The sequence below is a fragment of the Phyllostomus discolor genome, chromosome X (assembly GCF_004126475.2).
Source record: "Phyllostomus discolor isolate MPI-MPIP mPhyDis1 chromosome X, mPhyDis1.pri.v3, whole genome shotgun sequence".
Lineage (NCBI taxonomy): Eukaryota > Metazoa > Chordata > Mammalia > Chiroptera > Phyllostomidae > Phyllostomus > Phyllostomus discolor.
The window spans coordinates 52,724,429-52,742,055 of NC_050198.1; the positions used below are offsets into that span (position 1 = coordinate 52,724,429).

Genomic DNA, 17,627 nt, shown 5'->3' on the forward strand with positions numbered 1-17,627 from the left:
TTCCTTCATCTGTTTTATGGTAACCTGCATCTTTTCATCTAATTTGCGCCCAAAATTAACCAATTCCCTGAGCTTTCTGATCACCAGTGTTTTGAACTGTGCATCTGATAGATTGGCTATTTCTTGGTCGCTCAAAAGGATGAGTCCTGGGGGACTGATCTGTTCCGTTGGAAACATATCTTTCCCTGTCTCTCCTTTTTTTTTTCTTTTTTTTTTTTCCGGTCTGGTCGCTCTTGTTATGGTGGGGGGCAGAGCCTTAGGTGTTCACCAGGGCTGGGCACCCCAGTTGCTAGATTGTGACGTTATATGCGGGGGCGGGGGCGGGAGGGAACAATGGCGGTAGTTCTGTTCTCCTGTGATCTCAGACCCTTCTCTGGGATCCTGGGCTGCGAGCTCTGCCCTGGTCCACAATCGCCGCCTCACTGGGTCCGCCAGCGGCAGCTTGCGTACTCAGGGACCACCGCTGCGTTCTTGCACACTGGATGGCTGTCGCGCCAATTTCTCGCCAAGTTTTCCCCGACCTCTGTGCTCCACCAACCCGCACCTGGCCGGCTTGTCTTCTCCTACCAGTCTGGATGTATGGGTCTACTTCAACTTCTTGGTTGTCCGACTTTCATTCAGATAAATTCTCTGTCAGTTCTGGGTGTTATTCTATCTGTAAATTATTGTTGTTCTAATCTTGGTTATGCAAGGAGGTACGGTGTGTCCACCTATTCCTCCATCTTGCCGGTAGTCTAAGGTGCCAGCTTCTAAGATGAAGAACCAAGAGGGACTGGAACTGAGCACTCTCTAGCTGGTGCCAGTGAGTCACAGGACAGAGTGCAGCACAAGCAAATTTAGTGATGACTCCTGATCCTTTAGCTGACTGTAGCAATTTTCTCCAACAGTCTCTGCCCTGTCTTTATATATGTAAGTATATGTTTATCTGTTAAGGCACACAAACTAATTAGTCCATTTTATTTTCCAGCAAAAAAAAAAAAGGTTTAAAAATATAAAGGGCCAAGAAGGAAGGGCAAATGTCATAGGCTGGTTTCTTACCTAATTGGATCAAAGGTTTAAGAAAGAGTTGCCTGTCTTCCTGTGTCTTATTTTAAGTCAATCTGAGCTCAACTAAGGGGTTGCAAAATAAAACTCTTGAAGGCCAGAGTAGCCCAGGAGGGTTCCCAACCTTTGAAAATAATCAGACAAAAGCCAATTATCAAGACACATGCCCAGCACCATGAGTTTTTTCTTAGGTTCATTTTAGAAAAGAATACCAAAATTATTTAACAGATGATTAAAGTTGCTAGATAAGAGAAAGCTCATTACAGAATTTTTGATGTTAAGAAACATTACTTGAACATTCTTAATAAGCTGCTTGGCTACAGCATGCCATTTGTTTGGAAAATATTAGATATTACAACAAATATAATAGCAAATCTGCCATGAGAGAGTAAAAAAAGGAAAGAGGGGAAAAACAGAAGGGAGGGAAGGAATGAGGAGAAAGAAAGAGGAGAGGAGAGAGAAACATTATTTTCTGTATAGAGTAGTAAAGATATTAAGGGTTTACTTATGGTACCCATCCAATTCCTATGTTGAAGCCCTAATCTCTGGCACCTCAGAATGTAACTATATTTGGAGATAGAGTGAAGCCATCACAGTGGGCCCTACTCCAATCTGATGGGTGTTCTATAAGAAGATGAAATTTGGATACACAGAGAGACACCAAGGATAAATGTACACAGAGGAAAGACCATATGAAGAGGCAACAAGAGGGCATCCCTATGCAAACCAAGGAAAGAGGCTTCAGAGGCAACCAACCCTGCTGGTACCTTGATCTTGGGGATAGTAAGAGGACCTTGCCTTATAAGTATATTGTGAGGGTTAAATAAACTAGTTGAGGGAAAGCACTTAGAACAGTACCAAGCACATAGTAAGCATTCAAGAAGTATCAGCTGTTGTTGCTGCTGGTATTGGTGTTGGTGCTGAAAGGGCTAAGGAAACATCAGCAGGCTCAGTGAAGATATATACCTTTGGTGAAACACAATAGTGATTGAATGAAAACTTCACCACCAGCATTCTGACTTCGGGTGTGTGGATATGTAGGAAGATGCAGCCAGGGGACCCCTAAAAGAAGATTTTATAAACTCAAGGTGTCCAGGAAATATTAGATAGATATATAGGATGTCCTCATCACCCCCACAGGTGTGAGTTGGGGGAAGGAACACATGGAGCAGGGCCATTGAGAGCTGTTTTGCATAGCAACAGCTTTGCAACTAACCACTGGCATGGTCATTTAACATATCTATAACCTTTAACTGGTTTAATAGATATGTTAAATAGCTGTGGTCTTGCTTTGAGCCAGGGAGAAGGGAGTGACTTCCACCCAGGATGGGAGGCAACTCCCCCTGGTTACAGCGCCTGCGTGAGAGCTTGGAGATGGTTGGCTCCACCCCATGGGGCCATGCCTGCCCAGACTCACTATGGCAGCCCAGTAAAGCTGGTAGGATATGGGACTGCTGGCAAGTGTAGCTGATTGTGGGAGGAGTTGGAAATGGAGCTGCAGAGGAAGATTGACGTGGGGATTTAAACCCAGAAGCAGCAGCCATTGAAGGGCGGACCATGTGGCTGTGGCAGTGAGAACCATGCACTTTTGGCAGAGCGGTGACCCCTGCAGCCTTGGTGAGGGAGAACCACTTGGCTTTGGCCAGAGTGGGGACCCCCTGCAGCCATGAGAAGAATAACCACTCGGCTTTAGCTGGAGATCCCGGCAACACAGCTGACAGTGCTGGGAACTGAGGGAGGCCTACCAGCCAAGCACGGATTACTGGGAAGAACTGGGGGCTGCCTGAGCCACAGACTTCTATTTCTTTTCCTGAGATATGGTACCCCAGACTGGGCAAAGGGGGGAAGGAAGGACTATGTGTATTTGTGGGTGTTTTAAGGGACTCTGGGATTTTGATGAAGACATTAAATCATTACTCTTAAGTCTGTACACCTTGAAGAAATAATTCCTTTCCTTTTCACCAATCTCAACATGGAGAGCTATAATTCTCTGGTGAAGGGAAAGGTGAACCTAGTACAGGAGGACCCCAGGAGAAAAGGGGGTCAATTCAGTAACATTGTGGGGCCCTCTTCCCTAGCGGCCAATCAGAGAAAATCATGGGAGACCACATGTGCAGTAGCTTTAAAGTAATACAACTACTTGTACATGCACAGTAAAATCCTGCCAAAACTAGCCAGAAAAAATCTGCCCTTTAAGAATAGAGTCCCTCCAGCCCATGAGGTCAATCTCTGCTTGGAGTTGGCCTGCTCCCCCGTTCTCTGCGTATTCTGGGTATTCAGTTCAAATCTTTGTCCTGATCACCAAGAACCTGGTTACCTGTGCCCACCTGTGACAGATGGGCTTTTTGGGATCTTTATTTTACAGTCTTACACAATGGGAATCATAATATCTGCTTATGCTCAGTGGTTCCACAGGGAGAACACTTTTTGGCTTTCCCTGAAGGAAAGATCCCACTAAGAGGAGAGATGTAGGTGATCTGTTTAGAGGAACCATATCCACTTCAACTGATGGCAGAGGCTACTTGGCCAAGGTTGTGGGCTAGATGCATTCACATTCAGGAACATTAACTCTAAGGGCAATTTTCTGGTGTTATACTCCTTCCTTAAATCTGATAGAGCTGCTAAAAATTGGAGAAAGCAGATTACTCTCTGCCTTACCATAATGGGGTATAGAGCTGGGGTCAGAGAATATTCCCCACAAACCATGGTTTGAAGGGGAAGGGGAAGACTGAGATTGAGAGGTACTTTGCATACCTATGGCAACTTGGCTAGTTTAATAGTTATGTTAATTGCTGTACTGCTGCTGGGTGTGACTTTGACTCATGTAGGGTGGGGGGGGGGGCGCTCACAGCACCTGTGCAAGACACAGGGAGGTGGTTCCTCTACAGCAGGGAGACACACCTGCCCTGACAAATGATGGCACCTGACAGAATGTAACCTGTACAGAGGACTGGCAGAATGTAGCCCATTGTGGGAGGAGTCAGAAGTGGGGTCATGTAGGCTCTGGGTCAGGATTTAAATGAAGGGCAGAGAGACATGAGAGATTTGGCCACGCAACTTGGAAGGGAGTAGGAGAGCCAAGAGGAATGAATGAGGTAACAGCCACATGAGAGAGAAGTAAGCAAGTAACTATGTAGTTTGTAGTCAGGATCTGCCCATGTAGCCTAGTGTAATAAGGAAGAAGACATGTTGCTGTGTTCATCGTCCCTGCTCTAGCTGACTCTGGATCCACCAAGGACTCCCTTGCAATACACTGACCTGCCACCTTGCAAACCCAGACTCTATCTGGACTTTCAGGACTTATGTCTTTCCTGAACTATTACACAGAGGCTGATGACAATGTACCCCAGATCCTGAAAAAGAGAGCTGGTGAGTGAGGATGGGACTTGGTGCCTTCCAGAGAAACTGAAGAACTGTTTGTACTGCTGGCTTAAGGTAAGAATATGGGAAATTATTAGGTTTGCTTTTGGCTTATAGACTTTTGGGGAGCATGGGAAGTGCTGGGTCCCTTGGGAAAGGAGGGCTCTGAGCTAAAGTGCTTCAAGCCCTCCTCCAAGGTTGGAATATTGTAAATAAAGACCTGTTCCTTCCAACATAAATTGTTGAGTCATGCACCAAGGTGCCACGTGGACAGGCTCCAGTCTGCTTGGTTACATGACCTCTAAATCTTTCAAGAAAACAGTAACAGAGTGATCGAGAGATAAATAAGATAGCATTGAATCCACTTCCACCCCTTAGCAGTTTACTTCCACAGGTAGGAAATAACCTGAGCTCCAGCACTACTCCACAAACCTGAGCCAATAAGAAATGTGTTTTCAATTTGTTTGATTTACACCACCATTCTTGGGTATTATCCCCTATAGCTCTGAGACTAAGGTAGGAGTTCTGATTCTACACTTCATCATGTGAAGTCAAGTAAGTCACACACCATGGGAAAATACAGAATGGAGGGCAAAGGTACGTACCTATGCCAGAAGCCTGTGACTGTGGATCCCAGCTAACAGGGGAACACTGAATTTAATGTGCCAGACCTATTATGACAGAGACAATAGAGTAAGTCCTCATTTAATGTCATCGATAGGTTTGGCAACTATAAGCAAAATGATGTATAATGAAACCAATTTTACCATAGATTAATTGATATAAATAGGAGTTAGGTTCCTAGGGCATCTTGTTTTAAGGAAAATGATGTTATTTTGAGAACCTGCTATAAGGCCTGCCCTCTTTCAGCCTGGCATTCTCCACTTCAGAAGGTTGAATGGTCAACCTATAAAGTGCTATCTGCTCTTTGTAACAAAGAAGCTAGGCCATATAAGCCACCTGGGGACCCTATTAACATCCAGATTTAGAAGCAGTACATCTGAGGTAGGGCCTGAAATTCTACATTTTTTATATCATTTTTATTGTTGTTCGGATACAGTTGTCTCCATTTTCCCACCACCACTTACCCGCGCCCCACCCACCCCCACCTCCCACCCTCAATTCCAGCCCTCTGGCTTTGTCCATGGGTCCTTTATACATGTTCTTTAATGACCCTTTCCCTTCTTTCCCATGTTATTTCGCTCCCTCCTCCCCTCTGGTTACTGTCAGTTTGTTCTTTATTTCAATGTCTCTATTGATATTTGCTTGCTTGTTTGTTTTGTTGATTAGGTTCCACTTATATATGAGATCATAGGGTATTTGTCTTGCACCATCTGGCTTATTTCAGTTAGCATAATGCTCTCCAGATCCATCCATGCTATCATGAAGGGTAGGAGCTCCTGGAACTGCCTTTCAACCCAGCAATTCCACCACTGGGAATATACCCTAAGAATCCTGAAACACTAATTCAAAAGAACCTATGCACCCCAATGTTCAAAGCAGCACAATTTACAATATCCAGGTGCTGGAAGTAACCCAGGTGCCCATCGGTAAATAAGTGAATCCAAAAACTGGTACATTTACAAAATGGAATACTATGTAGCAGAAAGAATGAAATTCTGTATTTCTAACAAGTGGCACTCTTCTGATGCTGATCTTGGACCACAGTTACACATGAAGTAACTTTGAATTTTGAGCAACTAGGACACTGATTTTCCAAGAGTGGTCTGAGAGCCCATGCAATCAGCATTCCCTGGTGTTACTCCAGGCCCTCTCAATGAGACCTTCTGGAGGTGGGGTCTGGCAAGACTCATTTTTTAGCCATTCCTTTAGGTGATTGGTATGGCCATTAAGTTTCAGAATCAGTATACAAAATCAGTGGCTCTGAATTGCAGCTCCATGTTAGAATGGAATTTTTAAATCACTGCACCCAGGTTGGATCAAGGTCAAGGACTGAGACCTATGATCTGAGGGAAGGCAACAGGGCATAAGTGTTTTTTGTTGTTTTTTTTGTTCATCAGTTTACTTGGGTTTTTTTTATAGTACCCCTATGTAAGCCTGGAATATACTGAGGGTTCAAAATTACTGTTTTAGATTAATGATTTTTCTTTTAATTTATATTGATGTATAATATACATCTAGAAAGGTATGACAATCATAAGGATATACATGAGTGTTTGTAGGGAAGGCATGACTAAATCCTCAGAGACAGTGTGAGTATAGCTGTGGCTGTAGGATCTATAGCCTTAAGCTCCACTGTGTGTGTTTAACTCCCTAAATGTCAGTTTCTTTCTCTGTGAATAAAGACCATAAAAACTTGCCCTATCTACCTTACATGACTGTTATATGAAAAGACCTTATAAACTATGTTATCCAAAGAATAAAAATGATCATTTTGAAATTTAAACTATGATCTTAATGCATGAAGCAAACTTAAGTCATGAAAATAGGAAGTAGAAGGAAGGATTTACTAGTGATTTCTTTACCTAAGCTTTCTAACATGGCCTGCTAATCCCTTAAACTCCTACATATGGAAATTTGAAGACAGGATCTTGTCACCTAGCCCTGTAGCTCCTGTTTCTCTCCGTTTGTTTATCACCCAGCCTCTTGCCACAGTGGGATTCTACCTGCTAGCCACAGGGGATGTGTGTGGCCCAGACATCCTTCTGGGTTTGGATGAATGGGGAAGGAATCTAATTCTTACCAAAGGGAGTTCCTTGCTCTGCAGATTATCCTCATCCAATGTGACTGAGTCCACCCTACAGACCCTTAGAAACACTGGAAGCCTCCATCTAATGGATGGGCCTCCCAGCCCCCATTTTCTCCACTAAATCTCTCCAAGACCTTCCATAGGCTTTTGGGCCTGTCCTGGTTCTGGCCTAAACCACTATTGCAGCCTCAAAGTTCCACAAAATACTCCTATTCCCATCATGCTCCACTGTATTCAAATACGGCTACATGAAACCTCAAAATTAAATACAGCTGGCCCTTGAACAGCATGGGGGGTTAGGAACATTGACCTTCCATGAAATCAAAATCCATGTGTAACTTTGATTCCCCAAAAATGTAAGTGTTAATAACTTACTATTGACCAGAAGCCTTACCAATAACAAACAGTTGATTGACACATACTTTGTATGTTTTATGGATTATATGCTGTATTCTTATATAAGCTACAGAAAAGAAAATGTTATTAACAAAGTCATAAGGAAAAGAAACTACATTTACAGTCCTATATGTATTTATTTTTAAAGATCTACATATAACTGTACCTGTGCAGTTCAAATCCATGTTGTTCAAGGGTAAAGTGTGTGTGTGTGTATTTTAACATTCACATACACATGAGCTAAGTATGAGGACTAGCAATGGATAATGAAATAGTGAGAAAATGCTGTTTTGTATGTTGGTGGTATGTTCCTAGAAGAGGCTACTTACCAGTCGGGTATTTACCACAGGAAACAGTAAGGCTAGAAGAGCTCCATTCAACATATGCATCTGTATCCTGGAGGGGAAGAAAGATAAAGTTTAGGTCACACTCAGACTCTGATGGATGGGCATACAAAAATGTGTCAGGTTATGCCATGCCATATCAGAAAAATATAAACAAGTGGCTCTCTGTAAAACAATGCTGGATAATGAATAAAAAGAAACATTCTGAAGAGCATCATCACCACCTCAAAATCTCCCAAACATGTCTGGAACACACAACACTTCATTACATAATGGGCTCTGAGCTCCCTAAACATCCAGTCAATCCCAGTCAATGGCTTCAACTGCTGCACCCATGGTGGCATTAGAAAAGGGTAACTGTAGTGGCCAACTGCTCTGTTATTAGAGACCCATTTCTTATATAACAAGGCTGCTTATTCACAGGGCCACCTCTAATACTTTTCCCCCAAAGGCAACCTGGTCATAAAAAGGCTAGTACAACCCAGAGAACCAACTGCAATGTTTTGCAAATCATTCCCCCACCTTCTTAGAAATGCCTTCAGGGGCTGCTATTGGAGGTAGATGGGGTAGAAGTGGCAGTCTTCCAGGCTTCCTTTGATCTCTTACATATTGGGCTCTGTGACTTTAAAGGAAGAGGTGGTGGGAAGAAAAGTGGTTGCCCCAGTATCCTGTAGTGATATTGTTTCCCAATACCACACTGGTTAAAACACATACTAGAAACCCCTTATAAGTTGAGAACAAGTCAGAAACAAACTTCACTTGTGAGGGCTCTTAGCATAGATTTAAGCAGCTTTCTTTTTTTATATATTGCAGATTTTTTTTTATTTATTCAAATTCATTTTTTATCAGGAATGACTGAAATAAAAAATATATTGAGTCTCATCATCATCATGGAAAGGGCTTTAAGAGAAACCTGATCAGACGAATATTATTGCTTGCCATTTTCAACCAGTGAATAGTTGCCACTGATAGACAGCCAACAGTCTGTCAAGAATGTTCAAGGTATGTTACCTAATACAACAAGCCTATTCATAGGGGTGGGGGAGGGAAGACTAGGAAATAACTTATGTGAACTTCTTGATTTCATCATACAAAACAAGCACGAAAGCATCACTCATGCCTCTGAGAACACTGTACCATGCACCTCTGGAAAAAGCTTCGCAGCCTTCATCACAAGCAATCTTAGTCCAGCAGTTGGGTGTGCCTGTGGAAATTATATGAATTCCTTTGCACCCTGACTGCATCACTATGCAGTGACATTTAGTGTCAAATGGATAGGAAGTCAACCCAGCCACTGTTGTGATGGACTTTGCAGACATCCAGCTGATGAAGATTTATTCTTTGGATCTGGAAGCATTCCCTTTGCAGTGTCATAGATAGAGAAGTAGGCAGCTCAGTAGATGATTATACCCTGAACAGACACATTAAAGCCTTGGTACAGGCCCTTGATCCCATCAGATTTGTAGAACTTAATCAGGCAGTCACTGAGGCCTTTGAATTCTCTTTCAGCTTCAGCTCTGCCCACATCAGCTGCTAGATGGGTACAGGCAAAATCAAGAGGATACATGACATACAATGAGGTGGCCCCAGCAGCACCAATGCCCAATTTCCTTCGAAGTAGCACCAAAACTGGGTTCTTTTGTCCACAACACCCAGGAAGATCTTGTATTTATATTTGAAGGCAAAGTTGAGAGCCTGGGTGGGGAAGTAGCTGATGACATTGGCCAGGTTACTGCACCAGAAGGACAGGACTCCCTGCTCCTTGGAGATACACCATGTAGTCTATAATGCCCTACTGTTGCTTATCTGTGATTTGCTTGCTGGCATGCTGCACCTGCAGCAGCAGCCTGACCCACTCAATGGGCACTACAGCTATCTTGGAGATGGCCACAGCCACTTACCTGCCAGGAAGGCCTTGGCAAAGGACACAGCATTTTTCATGTAGAAAGGAAAGAAGTGCATGACTGTGGAACTGGGCTCATAATCAGTTGAGACTCTGGGGCAATAGCAAACATCTTTCTTTATGATTAAAGACAAATGGCCCCTTACTACTAATAGAGAAGCAAAGAATGACAGGCTTTATGTCCTGAAGAATAGCTGACTTGATGGGTCATGAATAATCACTGCTAAGCCAAGGTGCCTCCTAAACCTCAAGTAAATCCCTCTTGCTCTAGCTCTCTCCCTCTCTTGATCTCTTATATGCACACTAACACAGCAATCCTGAGATACCAAGATTTCTCCCATGCCAGGGATAAAAATGCACTTCATACCCTGAAGACCCCTAGGACCTGAGCTCTTCTCTTGGAGCTCACAGATATGTGCCTAAGATTAAGAGAATTTACAAGTTGACCAAGGGAACGGCACATTATCCCAAAGGCTGCTTTTCATTCTTGCCAGTGTATTTCTTACCAATGTTCTTGTCATCAATGCCATGAGAATGGTGTATCTTAATGGCTTTACATAAACACTATCACTTAATTTTTATAGCAATCTTATCAGATAGGTACCTTTCCCATTTTGTTGATTATAAAAACAGGTTTAAAGAAGCAAAGTGACCTGATCAACAGCACACTTAAGAGACAAAATTCAAATGCAGGTTTATCTGACTCCAGCCCCAAAGCTCTTACATCCCCCTTGGAGTCTTCTATCAGAGCCTCCCTGCCATGGACACTTGCAAAAATAACCTCAGGCAGAGTTGGGGACATTGTTTTTTCCTTCTTTTTGCCTTTAGGGTTCTCTCTACCATCTCCATCATCCATTCTCAGAGACTTTTAATATGCTTTCAGGGAATGTCCAGAGGAGAATGCTCATAAGTCATGGCAGGCCATAACAAACTGACAGTTTTAACAGCACTTTGCTTGGTCCATCAAAGGGAGGAGGTACACCAATTCAATGCCACTCCTACCTCTCCAGGCTACCAATCCTTTTACAACAGTGTCACTTGTGGGGATACTCCTTGCTCTAAGAAACTGACTGCTGAAAACTCAGGCTTAAGTCTCAGTACCTAGAGAAGGAGTCATTAACAGCAATTCCAGGACTCAGGTGAAGTACAGTCTAGCCTGTCTTCTCTTCCTATGTGACAGCCACAGCATAAACCTCTGCATAATTCTATCAACATAAGAGACTGTGGTGCCAGCTTTGTAATTTGCTTTAAATGTTGGCATTTACACAAGTCCAATTAGAAACTGGGGCATCAAAAGTTAAATATTGAGGATGGTGGAATTGATGACAAGAGCTGTGGAATGCCAAAGATAAAAAAGATAAAACCAACATCAAGATTCAAAATGACTGCCCTGGCTGGTGTGGCTCAGTGGATTGAGTGCTGGCCTGCAAACCAAAGGGTCACCAGTTTGATTCCCAACTGGGATGCAGGCCTGGTCCCCAGTGGGGGCATGTGGGAGGTGGCCACACATTGATGTTTCTTTCCCTCTCTTTCTCCCTCCCCTTCTCTCTATCTAAAATAAATAAATAAGATCTTTTTTTAAAAAGGTCTTGCATATCTATAATTACAAAAATATCTAACATGTGTTGAGCATTTCGATGAGCCAATCATGGGGCTACGTATTCAAATGCATCATCTTATTTAACCTTCACAGATTTTAGTATAATCATCATCTTCAACTGCATAGCTGAGAAAGCCAAAGCACTATGTGATTAAGTGACTTGCCCAAGATCACACAGATAATAACAGAGAGAGAAGTCATACTCAGGTCTCCCCAAGTTTTAAGCCTATTTTCTTGCCACTGTACCCTGCTTCAAATTTGACATGAACATTACATATGTTCCGAGTGTATGTCAGTGTGTCAGACTGCAGGCCAGGAAGGAAAAAATTCTGAGATGCCAGTGAGGCAGGAAAGGCCATTCCCAAAGGCACTAGAACACCTTGTGTCCTTTCTGGCAAAATTGTCCCAATTACACACCACAACTGCCCTCTACAAACCCAGTGCACAGCCCAACAGGTAAGCAACTGACCACTCTATACCCACCTCCATCCTGATACCCAGATTTCTACTGGATACATGAAATGGATAATGGGCCAGTAGAAGGTCCTGTGAGAGTTCCCTCATCTGTACAATGGAAACAATAACAGTACTGACTCATACGTTTATTATAAGGAGTCAATAAGTGTAAAGTGCTTAGAAAAGTACACACTACATTGTAAGATAAATGATACATAGTAAGACAGAGTCACTTACTAGCCTAGTGACTGAACAAGTTACTTAAAATATGTGTGTCAGTTTCCTTAATCTTAAAATGGGTCTAACTACAGTACCTAGCTGAAATGGTTGTGGGAGAATTTAATGAGATATGATCACATAAAGTGATCAACATAATGCCTAGAACATAGTATACACTCAATACATGATAGTTATTACTGTCCTTAATAAAGCAATGTAAATGAATATCAAATTTATTATTCATAACAAGTAAAGCTATCAAAACCTTCATGAGATTATTTACATTTCAATTTAGCACTTGATTACAACCAAGAACCAAAAGATATGGGACAGATGACAAATTCTATGAGTGGCTACAAAGACAAATCCATAAAGAAGAATTCTTAAAGGAAATTATACCATTTTATGAGCTAGACAAAAATAAAAATACAACATATCAAAAGGGATGAGGTTGTTTGTTTAAAAAAAGAATGGTCTCAAATCAGTAATCCAAAATTCCACCTTAGGTATCCAGGAAAAAATGAAAAAAAGAAGGAATAAATAAAATAATAAAGGATGGACGTCAATGAAATTAAGAACAAAAACAACAGAGAATATCAATGAAGCCAAAAGTATGTCTTTTTAAAAAAAATCAATACAGTTGATAAAACTCTAGGCAGAATGACAAGGATAAAAAAAGAGAGAAAAAAAATCTACCAATATCAGAAGGGAAAGAAGGGATATCACTACGGACCCCCAGCAATTATATGGATACTAAGGGAGATATTATGAATATTTCTAAGCACATAAATGTGAGAACTTAGATGAAATAGAGAATTTCCTCTAAACCTATAAATTACCCAAACTCATGATAGATGAAATAGATAACCTGGTCAGTCCTATTACAGAAATTGAATTCATACTTAAAAACTTCTAAATAAGAAATCTCCAGACCTAGACAGTTTCAGTGACCAGTTCTACCAAATATTTATAAAATTTTGGCCAGAAAAGAGAGGGAAACATTTCTCAACTCACTTTATGAGACTATTATTACCTAGCTACCAAAACCAGAAAAGAGAAGGTACCAAAAAAGGAGGAGAAAGAAAACTAAGACTAAGCTAATGTCCTTCATGAATGTAGACACAAAAATGTTATTTTTTTATTTTTTTAAATTTAGTAACATTTTCTAGTACATTTATTTTAAATGTTTACTCCATAAAATGTTAGCAAGTCTAATGCAGCAATATAAAAATAATAAATACTCCATCACTAACTGGGGTGTGTCATGGTAATAAAAGGTTGACTCAATGTTTGAAACTGAATTAATGAAATCCTCCAAATTAACAGTTTAAAGAATAAGTACATGATCATATCAATTGACATAGAAAAAGGGTTGTGTCAAAATTCAACATCAATTCATGATAAAAAGATAAAAAAACTAGAAATAGTAGGGAACTCCCTCAACCTGATAGAGAGCATCTAAAAAAAACATTACATGCCCAAATGTTATATTGAATGATGAAAGACTGAAAGCTTCCACCACTAACATAGGAAAATGACAAGGGTGCCTGCTCTCAGCCCTCCAGTTCAACAAGATACCAGTAATCTTAGCCAATGCAATAAGGCAACAAAAATAATGGAGCTTGGCCCTGGCTGGTGTGGCTCAGCGGATTATTGAGTGCCAGCCTGCAAACCAAAGGGTCACTAGTTTGATTCCCTGTCAGGGCACATGCCTGTGTTGCAGGCCAATTCCCCAATCATGCGTGTGTGAGAGGCAACCACACATTGATGTTTCTCTCCCTCTCTTTCTCCCTCCCTTCCCCTCTCTCTAAAAATAAACAAAATCTTTTTTAAAAATCATGGAATTTGGAAAGGAAGAAACAAAACCATCCCTATTTGTAAAGAACATGGTTATATGTGTAGAAAATTTCAAGGAACCTAAAAAACAGCTCCTAGAACTAATACATGATTTTAGCAAGGTTACAGGATTGCAAGGTTAACACACAAACATCAAGAACATGACACCAAAACATTTTACACATAATACTAATGTAAAATTGGAAACCAAATTTTAAAAAACAGTATTTACAATATATCCCCCTCAACTGAAATATATATATATATATATATATATATATATATATATCTCCTACAAATATATATCCAACAAAATATGTACACAATCTATAAAACAAGAACTGCAAAAATTGATGAAGTAAATCATAGAAAACCTAAATAAGTAGAAACCCATACCATGTTCAAGGATTGAAAGTTTCAACATAGGAAAATGTCAACTCTTACCAAAATGATCTATCAATTTAATGCAATTATGACCAAAATCCCATCAGGATATTTTCTAGATACAGGTAAACTGATACCAAAATGTGTAAGAGCAAGGAAAGTAGAATGGCTAGAATAATTTTAAAAACAGGGAAGAAAGATGAAGAAATCACACTACCTGTTTATAAGGTTTACAATGCAAAGTTACAGCAATTTAAACAATGCAATACTGGCCAAGAAAAGACAGAATAATGAAACAGAATCATCCAAAAATAAAGCCACACTAATATAAGATTTGACTTTTCACAATAGTGCAAAAGCAATTCAGTGGAGAAGGCATAGCCTTTTGAAAGGATGGTGATAGAACAATTGGACATTATATATAACACACTCAACCTAAACCTAATGACTTACATAAAAGCTAAGTCACTTTGAAGAAAATAAAAAGCAAGCTATAGAATGGTAGAAAATATTTCCAAGTCATATAGCCCAGAAAAAGTTTTTTATTTAGAATATATAAATAATACTTATACTCAACAATAGGAAAACAACCCAATTTAAAAATGGGCTACAAAACATAAACAGATCCCTCACCAAAAAAAGATAAAAAATGGCAAATAAGCACATAAAATATTCTATACCATTAGGATAATGCAAACTGAAACCACAATAAGATGCAACTCCTCACCAATTAGAATTAATAAAATAAAAATACTAACAAAAGCAAATGTTGGAGAGACTGTGGTGAAACTGGAACTTTCATATTACATTGTTAGAAATGTGAAAACAATTTGTGAAAGCAGTTCCTTCTAAAACTTATTAGAAGTTTTAAAAGTAAAAATTACTCTTATTGCCATTGTTGGTATGGCTCAGTGAACTGAGCATCAGTCTGCAAACCAAAATGTCTCCAATTTGACTCCTGGCCAGGGCACATGCCCGGGTTGTGTGACAGGTCCCCACAGTTGGGGGTATGTGAGGGGCAATCTATGGACATTTCTCTCACTCATCAATGTTTCTCTCCTTCTCTTTATCCCTTCCCTCTCCTCTCTTTGAAAACAAATAAATAAAATCTTTTAAAAATACTCAACATGTGATCCAAAAACCCTGTTCCAAGATATTTACCCTACTGAAATGAAAACTAAGGGTTACACAAAAACCTTTACACAGATGTTCATAGCAACCCTATTCATAGTAGCCAAATCTGGAATCAGCCCAGATGCCCTTCAATGGGTGAATGAATAAACAAACCATAGTAGCTACATATCACTGAAAGCCACTTGGCCATAAAAATGAATCAATAAATGATACATGTAACAACTTGAATAAATCTCAAAGGCATTGTGCCAAGTTAACAAAGTCAGATTGAACAGGTTATATACTGTAGGGTTCCATTTAGATGGCATTATCTAAACAACAAAACTATAGTGATGGACAGCTAAATAGTGATTTCTAGTACTTAGGGATGTGGGAGGGTGTCAGTCTAAAGTGACAACATGAAGAATTTTTACAAGTAATGGAACTATTCTATACCCTGATTTTGATGGTAGTTCCACTAAACTGCTCTGGAGCCATATCCACAGTTGTCCACCACACTCTGGAGCAATTTACATGCAGCTTACAGAGGCCTGAATGGGCAATAAAACACTGTTCTCCAAAAATTAGGGATCTGTGCTCTGATTGCTACTTCTGATCACAAAGTTACTGGCACAGAAGCAGGCAGCTATTGTTAAACACACACCCATTGTTAAAAGCCTCTCCCTATCAAGCTGATGTGACTTCTGTGGGACTTAAGGACAACCACATTTCCCTTATTCATTGTTCTCTTTCTCTCCTTTTAGGGGCGAGAAATTGAAGACTAGTATATTCAAAAGCACCTGCACATACTGGAGAAATTATAAAATCACTGTCCAAGCTGAGGTAAAGTAACAGATTCACAAAAGACCCAAGGAGACCTTAAATTTACATCTCAAACTGATCCTCAGCTTGGAGACAAACCCATCAAATCCTGGGAAATGAGGAAAAATCAGACTTCCAGAGTTAATGGGGGAAAATCAGACTTCCAGAATTAGCACATAATTAGATTCAAAGTTCCAATTATCAAAAATGACAACAACAAAAATAACAAGGCACACAAGAACTAGGATATAGGAAAGTATGTCTCACTGAAAAAGAAAAAATATATACCAAGAATTTTCCCAAAAAATCATGAGATAGCAGACCTACCAAATAAAGATTTTAAAAAACCTGACTGACAGGTGCTCAAAAAACTAAAGGAAAATATGGGGGAAATAAGAAAATGAGGAGAATTCTGGCCAAGATGGAGGTGTAGGTAGACACACTGGGCCTCCTCACACAACCAAAGAAGGACAACCACAAATCTAAAAACAAAAACAACCAGAACTGACAGAAAATAGAACTGTCTGGAAGTCCGACAACCAAGGAGTTAAAGAAGAAACATTCATCCTGACCAGTTGGGGGGGGGGGTGGACAGCTGGGTAGAGAGGACTCATGACAAGGTGGTGACTGGCAGACACTGTGGTACCACAATCGTGTCCAGATAAACTAGGTAGAACAACTGGGGAACCAGACAAACTGCACAATCCAGGGTTTTAGAGCAGGGAAATACAACCTCAAACCCTCTGACTGAAAACACCTGTGGGGGTTGAGGGGAAATGGGAGAAACTCCCAGCCTCACAAGAGAATTCTTTGGAGAAACCTACAGAGTCCTAGAACATACACAAACCAACTCACCTGGGAATCAGCACCAGAAGGGCCCAATTTGATTGTGGGCAGTGCGGGAAGGGACAGAAAACTCGCAGAGTCTTGAACAAGCAGCACTGTTCCCTCTCGGATCCCTCCCCACCATATAGCATCAGAATGCAGCAACCTGGGTTACTGCAGCCTGGTGAACACCTAAAGCTATACTCCTTACTATATCACAGGCATGCCAAGATGAAAAAAAAAAAAAAAAGGCCCAAATGAAACAACAGATCAAACCTCCAGAGAAAATACACTAAGCGATGAACAGATAGCCAACTTATCAGATGTACAGCTCAAAACACTGGTAATCAGGATGTTCACAGAATTGGTTGAAAATGGTAACATATTAGAGGAAAAAATGAAGGCTATGCTAAGTGAAATAAAGGAAAATGTAAAAGGAACCAACAGTGACAGAAAGGAAACCAGAAATCAAATTAATTGTGTGGACCAGAAGGAAGAAACATTCAACCAGAACAGAATGAAGAAAAAATAATTAAAAAAAAAAATGAGGAGAGGCTTAGGAAACTCCAGGACCTCTTTAAACATTCCAAAATCTGAATCATAGGGGTGCTAGAA

At 40.6% G+C, this 17,627-nt stretch overlaps 1 protein-coding gene and 1 pseudogene across 8 annotated transcripts in view; both read right to left on the reverse strand.

Annotated features, from left to right (window-relative positions):
- The window catches only part of TMEM164 (transmembrane protein 164), a 228,313-nt gene that overhangs the window by 93,869 nt on the left and 116,817 nt on the right, over positions 1-17,627 (reverse strand). For all 8 annotated transcript variants that reach the window (XM_036016608.1, XM_028522469.2, XM_036016611.1 and 5 more), the window contains one exon: positions 7,840-7,906. In XM_036016608.1, the coding sequence (XP_035872501.1) occupies positions 7,840-7,906 (67 nt within the window). The remainder of the gene's footprint in view (positions 1-7,839; positions 7,907-17,627) is intronic.
- Positions 8,670-9,868, reverse strand: LOC114504664 (annotated as a pseudogene).